Source organism: Chelmon rostratus, chromosome 21, assembly GCF_017976325.1.
Source record: "Chelmon rostratus isolate fCheRos1 chromosome 21, fCheRos1.pri, whole genome shotgun sequence".
NCBI classification, from domain to species: domain Eukaryota; kingdom Metazoa; phylum Chordata; class Actinopteri; order Chaetodontiformes; family Chaetodontidae; genus Chelmon; species Chelmon rostratus.
Window position 1 is genome coordinate 7,802,433 of NC_055678.1, and position 12,188 is coordinate 7,814,620.

Genomic DNA, 12,188 nt, shown 5'->3' on the forward strand with positions numbered 1-12,188 from the left:
GGAAAAAGTTGCAACATGGAGGCGTGTCCTCTGACGCAGCCGGCGTCGAAACAGCACGGTTCTCGCACGGCAGCCTGTCACATAAAGCCATCCGCCTCCACCGAAGGACAGGGGGAAAAAATAACATCATTCGTGTTTCAGCAGGGTTTAAACTTCTCTCCACTTCTCTCTGGTACCGTTTGATTTTCTTCCATGTCTCCTCTCTCCAGTTTTGAAACGCTTGTTTGGTAATTTAGCGCTAGCTAAGACGATAACTGACAGCAGGAATGCGCTAATGTTAGCTAGCTAGCTGCCGCTAATCAAAGCACTTGTTTGAGGTTAGCGTTGATGTTAAGACTGTTTACACTCCTTGGGCGAGGGCAAACGTGCATTTATGTCGACTTCCCGGTAAAAGTCATTATATTACCGGTCACTGACGCCGTTTTAAATAAAAACGAGCTTCAAATTATGGTGCATGACACAGTATTGTATAATATAAAAGAGGTGCTACGTTCGTAAAGGCTATCATCTGATAGAGATACTAGGTCTGTATTTAGCTTCTGGGTGTAATGTAGGTGGGTGTGCTCTGGAGGCGGCTCCTTAGCAACCTATCATCGCTTAAGAGCCGACTTTGGTGACCAACTGGCACGGATCAGTCCTCAGTGTAACCCAGATCAGGTGCTGTCTGTTTGCTTTGTATCTACTGACTATACAAGGATATTGATTATCCCGAGCCAAGCACTGGCTATCTCGCGTCCACATTCACTGAGCCTTTTTCAGCACTGCTGTCTTTTTCTTATCATTTTGCAAATGAAGTCGTGGGATTTTTTTTTTTTTAAACTAAAAATTCTTTAGGTAATATTCACTCTCAGACAACGTGTTATCCAACCTCAACGCCACACGACTCAGTGAAACGTGGTGTGAGTCATCACAAAGCCATTCAGTGGCACACATAATGAGGGCCACCTCCTCAGTCATAAATATTTTAAAACATTTAAGACAGAAGCAATGGATCCCTAAAATGGTACAGTCCTAGTGAGCAGTGGAGGGAAACTTGTCCACTCTGATTGCGACCAAATAGAAAAGTCTGGACCATCACAGCTGAGTTGCCATGCTGCTGAGGGATTAGCCTGTGTTAACCCATAACCAGTAATGGTCTTTCCCTCTATTGTGTTGAATGTGAAAGAGAAGCGTTGCTCAGCAGACCTGAAAGCCGACGTGCTCCATAGAATCTCACATAGCAGTGAATTAACTTATTTAGGTTGACCTTTGTCGCCACAGCGAGGTTTTGTCAAACTGTTATATGTTTTTGTAGGAGCTTCACTGCCAATAGTAGGAATAAGTTTATTTGGTGTGATATGTAGCTGTGACCTGTCAGGCATGTGACAGTCTAAACTAATGTCTATCCAGTTTTCTTGTTCCTCTACTAATGCATTATTGCAATAACTTTGGTTTAACTTTCTGTTATTGTTATTTTTCTTTGTCTGAATCTTAACCACAGTCTTAAAACCACTTAAATTTGTTGTTATACTTTTTTTTTTACAGTTCCACAGCTGTTTCCAGAAAAAAAGCTATTTTCTTGATAAATCGATTCATTGCTTTATCTAGAAAATGTGAGAAAACTGTAAAAAATGCATGTAATAATTTCTGACAGCCTAAGGAGATTTATTCAATTCGCTTGTTTTGTTCAACCAACAGTTGAAAACCCAAAGATAGTCGGTTTGCTGTCATATGTGACTATAACAAAAACAGAAAATTCTCACTGTACCTTTCTTATAATTTTTGCAAATGATGCCATGGAATTTTTATAAACTAAAATGCCCTTGCTAACGTTCAGTCTCTCTATCCATAGACATAGCAACATAGAGCCAAGAAAGGAATGATTCGCCAGCTGAGCCGCAGCCTAAGCCGTGCTGCCCCTGTTCTCCATCGCGGCATCCACTCCGGCACACGTCCGGCCTCCACCGCTGCCGCCAAACTGAAGGTTGAGCGTCCGCTCACCGCTGACGAAATCTACGCCCGTGAGGAGAAGTACGGCGCACACAACTACCATCCCCTGCCTGTGGCCTTGGAGAGGGGGGAGGGTGAGTTAATTTTCAGCAAAATATCGCAAATCACTTGTGGATCATTAGCTGACACTTTCAAGAGCTTGGTTTCCTTCTTTCTTCCTAGGCATCTATGTGTGGGATGTGGAAGGCAACCGGTATTATGACTTCCTGAGTGCTTACAGTGCAGTAAACCAGGGCCACTGTCACCCAAAGATTGTAGCTGCTCTCAAGGAGCAGGCCTCCAAACTCACCCTGACGTCTAGAGCATTCTACAACAATGTGCTGGGATCCTATGAGGAGTACATCACCACCATGTTTGGCTATGACAAAGTCTTACCCATGAATACAGGTACTGTTGGCAAACTCCCAACCCTAATCATATGACACATCTTCAGAGGTTTAATGAGTATGGTTGTTGAATTTTATCTCTTTTGTAACAAATTAGGTGTTGAAGGTGGTGAGACTGCCTGCAAGCTTGCCCGCAAGTGGGCTTACAATGTAAAGGGGGTTCCCAAAAACAAAGCCAAAATAATTTTTGTAGGTAAGAAACCATTTTATCTTGACAGTTTTCAAATTCCCTACATCATGTGAAGATGTAAACTGAGACCGACATGATAAATAAGCTAGCTTGTTTACTCTTGTTCATTAGAGGGAAACTTCTGGGGCCGCACTATGGCGGCCATCTCCAGCTCCACCGACCCCAGTAGTTATGAAGGGTTCGGTCCCTTCATGCCAGGCTTTGAGCTTGTCCCATACAATGACATCCCTGCACTGGAGGTACAGTACAACATCTACCGTGTTTGTTTTCATTTGTTTCAGTCGTTGAGAGTCGTACACTGGAATGGCATTTTTGAGTTTGTGTGCGGAGAAGTTTCTTCTGTCTTGGTCCAAACCAGCTGTCAAAGTGTCTTGGAAAAGGGCTAAGTAACAGGGGAAAGTTTGTTTCAGTGACTGCACACAAGACTTTGGACCCTTTCATACATCAACATGTTACGTGCACTAAAGGCACAAGTGTTGATCTAATTGGCGAGATACAACCCTGATTCCCCAAAAGTTAGGTCGCTGTGTAAAACATTAACAAAACAGAATGTGATCATTTGCTGATCCTTTTTAATATGTACTCAATTTAACAGTACAAAGACAATATACTTAATATTTGACTTCAGTGGCTTCATTGATTTTTGTAAATATCTGCTGATTCTGAATTTTATTCAGCAACATGTTTCAAACAAGTTGGGACAGAAGAAACAAAAGAGAAAGTTGTGGAACGCTCCAAAAACACCTGTTTGGATCATTCCACAGGTAAACAGGTTGATTGGTAACAGGTGATAGTATCATGATTTGGATGAAAGGGGCATCCTGGAAAGGCTCAGTCGTTCACCAGCGAGGATGGAGCGAGTTTCACCACTTTGTGAACACATGATTGTTTAAAGGAGATTACTGCATGGACTTTGCAAATGATTGTATTCTGTTTTTATTCATGTTTTTCACAGCGACCCAGCTTTTTTGGAATCAGGGTCATACATGTTTAACTGTGTTGTTGGGGTTGCAAAGAGACACTGATGTCAGAGGCAGCAAAAGTTTCATCATTCTTACGTTAGGTGTTAATGTGCTGGTGGAAGGATCCAACATGCAAGACCTCAAAGTCTGCTGCCAAGTTGCGTTTTTAGTTGCAATGGTTTTTTTTTTCCTGGCAAGACTAACATGGAGGACAAACAAATAAATACATGAGCTGTTCTGAAGGCTACTGCTTTGGAAATGGTTCATTTATTTATTTGTTTGCTGGAATGCATGAATTCAGTGTTGCAGATTGATCTTATTTGATGATATGATCATACGCTATCACTGCTCAAACACCATTTATTCCAAAAGATCCTCCAAAACTATCTGACTTGGCATGGGTGCCATTGTCTGGGTAAACATGAGGATCAAATGTCCAACCAAGTGTCATGTGTCTGGGGAAAAGCTTATCTTAGCAACTGCTCTTTTTCTATGTAAACACACAATTGACTGAAGTAGCATGCATTTATTAACAGGGTTATCTTGACACAGATAAGAATGTTGTTTTTTTTCCCCCTGTTTCTCTCCAGAAAGCCCTTCAAGACCCAAATGTTGCAGCTTTCATGGTGGAACCCATCCAGGGGGAAGCTGGGGTGGTGGTCCCAGACCAGGGCTACCTGACCAAAGTCAGAGAACTTTGCACCAAATACAACGTGAGTGAAAATCATCAAGCTACTTCTGGTGTGTGAATGTACAGCAAACCAATATAGAGATAACATTTTGTAGTTTTTATCATGCTGCCTGGAACACCAGTGCACATCGTATCCACAGAGTACCAGATGAGATATGTTGGCACAACTGCCATATTCTGTCTTGTACAATTTTTTTTTTATTAAAACTGTGCTACATTTCCCAAATTCCTGACCTTACGTTCCCTTGGAAAATGTCCACAAATTTTACAGAAAGTTTGTCAACATTAATTGTGAGTCATTTAATGCAACAGGTGGCCAAGTCTTGTTAAGGTATTATACATTTTTTCAACCTTAACCTTACTTACCCAGGATATTTTCACTGAGAGCAGTACCCTTTTTCCTGTGTTTACTTTGAAAACCTCACTATGTTTAACTTTATACAGCATTGCACAATGTCTCGTCACCTAACTCAGGAAATAAAGTGGCTACATCAGTTATTGATTTATTTCCTTTAACTTATGAATCCATAAGCTGCAAAAAAAGGGCTGCGGTGTCTGTTTCAGGGGCTTTGACATTACGTGTTTTGTCTAGGTGCTGTGGATTGCTGATGAGGTGCAGACAGGCCTGGCCAGGACGGGCCGGCGTCTGGCTGTGGACCACGAGGAAGTCCGCCCAGATATGGTGATTCTGGGCAAAGCTCTCTCTGGTGGAGTTTACCCTGTAAGCATCTGTGTGGATGTTAAGTCACACTTCTTCTCACATTATTGATTTGTTTTTGCAAGAGTCAAAGACCAAAACGTTACTGGCTTTTGGAGTCCAGTTTTGTTGCACAGGAGTATAGATCACAGCAGTTACGCAACTTTTACCTTTGCTTCAAGTGATTTTGTGTTTGCGCTCCTCAGGTTAGCGCAGTGCTGTGTGATGATGAGGTAATGCTGACCATCAAGCCTGGAGAACACGGGTCCACATACGGAGGTAACCCCGTGGCTTGTCAGGTTGCTATCGCTGCCCTTCAGGTCAGTGTTAAAGTGCACTTTACTTATCTTTTACATGTGTGCTTACCTCTTAACAACTCATTGTTTTTGCCTCTGTTTTAATTGATTAAACGGAGATAACTTTTTAAAACTCTAACTGTTCTTATTTGCAGGTGATGGAGGAGGAGAAGCTGGCAGAGAATGCTCAAAGGATGGGAGAGCTACTGCGGGCCGAGCTGCGAAAGCTGCCCAAAGACATTGTGACAACAGTGAGAGGGAAAGGCCTCCTTAATGCAGTCGTCATCAAAGAGACCAAAGGTACAGTACTGAGCTACTTGGAAAGCAGCAACCTTGTTGGCAGTCAGTTTTTAGTAATTTTTATAACAATCTCAGCTTTACTCTTTCTCTTCACATTTAAGACAATTATCTTAGAGCTACAGGGCAAGGTGCTACAGTCTTTGTGCTATTTCATCTTAAGCACAGGTTTATTCAAATTAAAATTTAAAAGTGAGATGTCAAAAGTACTCGAAAATTTTATTTGGAGTGGATTTTCCCTTTCCAGCATGTAGCGAAAGATTCTTTGTAAGCCAAACAAAGTTATTTGCACCTTGCAGTAACTCAATCCGACCTATATTCAAACATGCCCCCCTCCCCCCTTCAGACTATGACGCATGGAAAGTGTGCTTACGCCTTCGTGACAACGGACTGCTGGCCAAGCCCACCCACGGGGACATCATCCGCCTGGCCCCTCCCCTCATCATCAAGGAGCACGAGCTGCGCGAATGTGTCGACATCATCCAGAGCACCATCATGTCCTTCTAAACCGCAACTGTTCAACAACGCCGACAACCACAAAACAATCCATGTTAGCAATAGCTCCTGCATGGCCTGTCAAAAACTTACTCATCATTTATTGTTTTTATTTTTATTTGTTATTCAGAAGTAGAGGTTCTTTGATGGTTCTTACTGTCAAAGGCAGCAAACTGTGTGTGGAGTGTGAGGTTACACTGACACTTTTGTTGTTGGTAATAATTCATTAATAATTCAGTCTTCAGTGAAAACCGTTTTTAATTATTTTTTAAAAGGGTAAATGATTTCACGAATGGAGCATGCAGTTTAAAGTTACAATAACTTTATGCCTACAAATGGTTAAGATATTCACTCGATTACAAGTAATCTACTGCTGTCTACAAACGCAAACCCCGTGAAGCGATTCGTGTTACATAAGAGGCCGGCTAGTCCGGGTACTTTTAATCTCAAGAGCAGGGTTTGTACACATCATTAAAAATACTTGAAATGCATTTGAAGTTTTCAGAATCTGGGCCTCGAAGGACTGCGTAAAAAAACTGTAATTGCACAAAACTTCTGAGAAAAGCTAAAAGGTCAAGTAGCATTTCCAGTACAAATATGGTCACAGATCATATGCAGCAGTTTAATTTTTATTTAACATATGTTACGATATATGTTACTGATGAGGAAATGCTCTCTGGCTCTTTAAGATATATAATTTGGTGTATATCTGATGTAGAAGGATCAGTGAGTGTTAGGACTCATGCTGCTAGTAAACGCTGGTTTGATTTTGAGTATTTACAGTATCTGTACATTGTTTTCTTGAACTTTCTGATGAATGTTTCATCTATTAAAAGAACAATGTAAACATTGTCTTTGTGAAGTCAATATCACCTTGGAACTTGTTACATAATCCGTTATTCTTCAAATAAATTAGTGCAGTCGTAGCTCTTGCTGTTTTTATGGTACAATGATTTTCAGAACTTGACTCAGACTTGTGTCAGGAAGCAGGAGTCATCCAGTTAGCTTCGCTGATTAAAACCTGGAAACCCTTCATATCCACAACATTGGCCAATGTAAAAAACACCCTTTCTGGGTTTTAGTCAGCAAACGTAGGTTGAAAAAATTCAGAACAGGTCTTTGAACAGTTCGAGGAACAGGCCCTTGAAGTGGTGTCAGCTTTGACTCAGTCAAAGTCCTCAGACAATTCATTTAATCTGAAAACAGGAAGCACAGACATGCCTGCAGTCTGCTTTCACATCATTTACCTCACAGGGCAAACAAAGCAGGCAGATATTTCCTGTGTCTTACTCCTACTAGAAAAGTGATTACTAAATGTACCACTAGATGGTGCTGTGCCCTCACTTAAACGAAGGATTGGAGCTCAAACTAAGTAAACAAACACTTAGAGTGCTGGCGTTACATGCAGAGCTTAAAATAGCAGAAAGAAATGCACGGATAAAATACTAAAACTTTGCTGCAGACACAATTAAATGCTGACAAATCAAGGTACGTAGTCACTGTCAAGGCACAACCTGGGTGATTCATCTTTAAAACTGTGTCACAACTCTTCAGAGATTCAACACACCTGACACTTCATACCCACAAGATGAACTGTTCTGAACTGCATCTTGTGGCAACAACATCAGGCTAAATGTCTCCAACAGTCTGAGGCTTTCTGCCCCCTGAGTGCCGACCTACAGGCAGCACAAATCCTGCAGCACAGGCTGCATCCACTTGTAATTTCTCCACACGGCAACAACATAAATAGCAGCAGTGGTGGGAACACATGGTAACAGTTGAAGATTTCATCACTAAGATATACATATTTTAGTGGTGCATCTAAAAGTTAATGTGTGTTGAGAGAACTGGATAAATAAAAAGGTTTTGTATTTAGAGTTTTTGAAGTGAAATGAGGACTTGATGGCAAGCCCTCACCGAATTGTTGTAGTACAACAAACTCAAACCGTGAGATCAGCTGTCATTAGTCAGCAGTAATTAACACAAACACGTTGTCTCCCATTTTCTCATTTGCTGCTTATTTAAAGCCAGAAAAAAAGTTCTCAACAGACAGCCGGTATTTCATTTTCAAGCAGATGTACAAGAAAACATATTGCATGCTGTTAAGGATCAATAAAATCCACTCTTAATTAGTTTAATGCTTTGCACATTTAATGGCGCACTCCTGGCCAGCTCCTCTTTAGCAGCTTTGCATTGAGTGCATTTTTCCCAGGACCTTTATGTATTCCAGTCTGCACTTGACCGAGTTACACCTACTAGCCTTTTCTGGAGCATTCAACCACATCTCCTGGTCTTCCTCAGTGGATGGAGTACATCCGCTACAACCCTGATTCCAAAAAGACACAGAGTCCAGATTTTTGGGGAATCGTGGTTGTGTCATGTGACTGAAGTTCGGTTCACATCTGCTGAAAAGAGCACGAAATGTGGTTGAAAGCTTCAGAAAAGGCTAGCAAGTGGACCTTGAATTACAAGTAAATGACCTGCATTCAGATACAGAAGTTTCAGGTTTTTTACCCCTTCTGTGAAGTACTGAAGTACAAGTATAAAGTAGCAGAACATTAATGAATACTTTCCACCATTGGTTGCAACTCAAACCCTTCTCCAACCTTCAGGCCACCAGCTAATGATCAGATTTTTGTTTCATCAGTCACGCTGTCAAAACAGGCCTTGTAGTTTGGGCTAAAAGTGCTCACAAGCCTTGGACAGGTTATTATTTCATATGAAGTGGGGCAGGGAGATGAGTGAGGCCCAGAGTTTGCCTGTGAAATATGAGCGGAATTCAGCCTGGCAGGAGAAACCGGGGTTATCGCCAGGTGACACAGAGCAGTGCGCTTGTGTCCTGTGCACGCTTTGATGCTGCGCTCTGCAGAGGCCTGCATCCCGCTCAGCCACGGCAGGAACGAGCACCGTACTCCGCAAATGAGCTCCAGTTTTGGCAGCGGAGCGACAGGCCACAGGGTCTGTGAGGATCTGGGAACGCCGAGGTCCGGGCTCCAGCGAGGCTTTGACAGCCTCAGCAAAACCTGAGGACGCTCCCGCAAAGCCGCTTGATTTTCCCCCGCCACACGCTCGGTGCCAGCCGTCAGCCTGGTCCATTCAAGCATGTGGGTGTAGGGCCGGCTTGAAAGACTGGTGTGTGTTCCACTACAATTCCTCACACCAAGAAGGTCAAGAGGGGCTCATCCAGACTGGATGGCTGCTCTCGTTCCACTCTTTCAGCTCTTTGTTCCTCGACTCCGCTTTGTCTTTCCTCTTTCTTCTGTCTGTCCCACTGACTTTCTTTTAATTTGTTATCTCTCCCCGTGTCCTCTCTCTCTTCCTGCCCCCTTTGTCGCTCTCTCAGCCAGCCCATTTGTATTCATTCCTTACACAATGAAGAAATCAGATTGTGGTACTTAGCGAGGATGTAATCAAAGTACTGTAGCCTGAAATTTAATTCAGGTAAAGTTGCCGTTAAGAAGAGGATGAATTATAAAGCTCTGTATCCATTAAATGTGTGGAGAATAGGGTGCCGGCTTGAGAATTATGACTGATGCAGTGCTGGAATGGGATAAGCTATTCATTTTTTTCCTGTTCCGCCACAGATAAATCAGAGAAAAAAGCGTTGGGCTCGCCTGCCAGTGCTCATATTAATGGGCCTTTTGCATTAAGTTTATGACATCTGAGTGCACTGATAAAATACATGTGCATCTTAAAGGGCAAATGACACATAATCCTTAAAGAGTAATGCGCGCTGACCATTTTTCTCTTCCTCCATGTGCCTCTTTCAGTTCACACCAGAGGGGATATATATATTGATCAGGCGCGTCAAGGTCCTCAGAAGGACGTGCTCCTCCCTGCAGATCTGAGGCCAGCTTGGCTCACGTGACTCTCAGACCAATCGCTTTTAGTTGTCACACCCTCAACTCATTTATTTCTGGGTTGTGTACACGTCTGCAGTCGTTAAGAATCTTAAGGAAGGCAAAATCGCACAATGCCAAATCTCTATGAATTCACACAATCACAGGTGTCATATAAGTACAAAAAAGAGGTTGCCTGACCAACCCTGCATAATAAATCCAGCAAATTTACAAGAATTCCTTTCCAGCATTTGTGTAAAATACTAATGCAACAAAACACACACATTATGTTGACATATAGACAAGCCATAAATTCGAGGTAATCCATAATTTATACTCTACCACAGGTGAGTGTACATTCAAAAATATAGATAAGAACACCTGACCTGACCTGCACCAGTGCAGACTTGCACTCAAATGTCAGTGCAACTTTACTTGTTTTCTTAAACCACGTGACTTGTCAAATTATAGTGTTGTGCCTAAAACCTTTATTGCAAGTGACACTACACTGAAACAAGTGAAGTGCCTTCACCCAAATTTAAATTAAAATAATTTTTTAGGCAATTCTAATGCACATTTCATGCGCTCGCAGAGCCAAATGTCACGTCATCACGCTGCAGTGATCATGCAAGAAGCTGCATAAATCGCAGTGAAGAGCATCTGATGCGTTCTGTTTCTGTGTGCATCTCTGGCCCCTCTGGTGCTGAATGCAAAATGGCTGGCAGTAACTCTACTATACGCAAGAGGAGAGTGACTCATCTACCTGTTGTTCATGTCTCTGGGCATCCTCTCTTCACTTTCCATTAGAAAAGAAACTCAATTACAAATTCATTTAATTTTATTATCCACAGCCGGGAACATTGCTGTCTGGGTTTTTGATTGGAAAGACATACAGTAATTAGAGTCAATGGACTACCACTGGTTGAGCTTCGCTTCACTATAATGAATGACGAAAGATTCACAGCAGAGGTAAGAGACGGCTAAAACCGAGACCCTGGGCGGTGAGTCTCTTGCCAGAGAGTGATTCATTCAACGGATTTTCAAATTCATGGGAGCCAGCTCTATCAACATTTCCAAAGTGCCTAAAGGAAATAAAAGATGTGCATATAGCTAAGATGCCAAGATGCATCAAGAACCATCAGTGGTGCTGCCAGTGTGATCACAGTCACGGTGGGTTGCAGTGGCCAGCGTTGACTGATTAATCCAGGATTTTTAGCCATGCTAGTGGTCTCGCCCTGGGGATGGTTGGCTGGTCCGCTACTTTGGTCCAGACTGAAATATCTCAGCTTACCCTAAACATGCAACGATTAAATGATTGCCTTTTTTTTTTGCACAGACATTCAGTCAGCCCCTGACTTTGCATCTAGCGCCACCAGCAGGTCAAAGTTTTCTCCGGTGAAATATGTCAACATCAAAAGAATAGATTGGCACAACATTCAGTGAAAACATTCACGTGGCCCTAATGATGAGTTGTAATAACTTTGGCTAACATTTAGCGCCACTATCAAAAAAAATCTTGCTAATTAGCAAATATTAGCATGCTAACACGCTAAACTAAGATGGTGAGCATTGTAAACATCACGATAGCATTGTCCTTGGGCGTATGCTAGCATGCTGACATTAGCATCTAGCTAAAGGCATTATTGTAACTGAGAATAACCTGACAGAGCTGCTAACTGTGTTTACCCTTTAGGCTTCGTCTACAAACTGAGACTTAAACCTGCACCATTTTTTCTAATTTTGAATCTCATTCGATGTGGCTGCTGTGGCGGTTCGACTTACAGATGTCTGTACAGAGCAGAAAGAGAAAGCCTCAGCCCTTTTGAGTTTTATGAGGACTCCAAATATTTAGGGTGTTGCAGGTCCTGCAAAGAGTCTGTCACAGTACTTAAGAGAAAATTTGGAATCACAGTTAATTGTGTAAGTAAGCAAAATGCTAGCTGAAGCCATGTTTCCTTTCTTTCTAACAGAGGCATTGTTGTATATGTCTTTCAAACAGTGACCACACTGGTCTTGTGAAGTAACTGTTAAAAATCATATTTGTGAAGGTGCTCTTCTGCCCCCCAGTGGCCAAAGAAATAAAAAAAAACTAATTGCAACTTTAAATATGATGCAATTATCTAAAAGTCATTATCAGTCCCAGTTGGTGCTGCCCATCCTTCATGTGACGGCAGATTTAATTTCCATTGATTGGAGTTACGAGCACTGCCATCATTCCAGTAGGAGCGCTCACATGTGGCAACCATGACACTGAGACCGCAGTAAAATGAGGACACACCACCACTTGTGGCCGTAAAACACGCCTATGGGTATTTGGAGGATACATAAGCCGCAGACAGCACCAGT

At 42.2% G+C, this 12,188-nt stretch overlaps 1 protein-coding gene across 1 annotated transcript; it reads left to right on the forward strand.

Annotated features, from left to right (window-relative positions):
• Positions 1-43: 43 nt before the first annotated feature.
• oat (ornithine aminotransferase) lies at positions 44-6,866 on the forward strand. The gene is made up of 10 exons (XM_041962751.1): positions 44-172; positions 1,832-2,063; positions 2,152-2,376; positions 2,473-2,568; positions 2,677-2,804; positions 4,118-4,240; positions 4,811-4,939; positions 5,122-5,235; positions 5,367-5,511; positions 5,855-6,866. The coding sequence occupies exons 2-10, from the start codon at positions 1,859-1,861 to the stop codon at positions 6,013-6,015; spliced, it is 1,326 nt and encodes a 441-aa protein (XP_041818685.1). The 5' UTR covers positions 44-172; positions 1,832-1,858; the 3' UTR covers positions 6,016-6,866.
• The last annotated feature ends 5,322 nt before the right edge of the window (positions 6,867-12,188 follow it).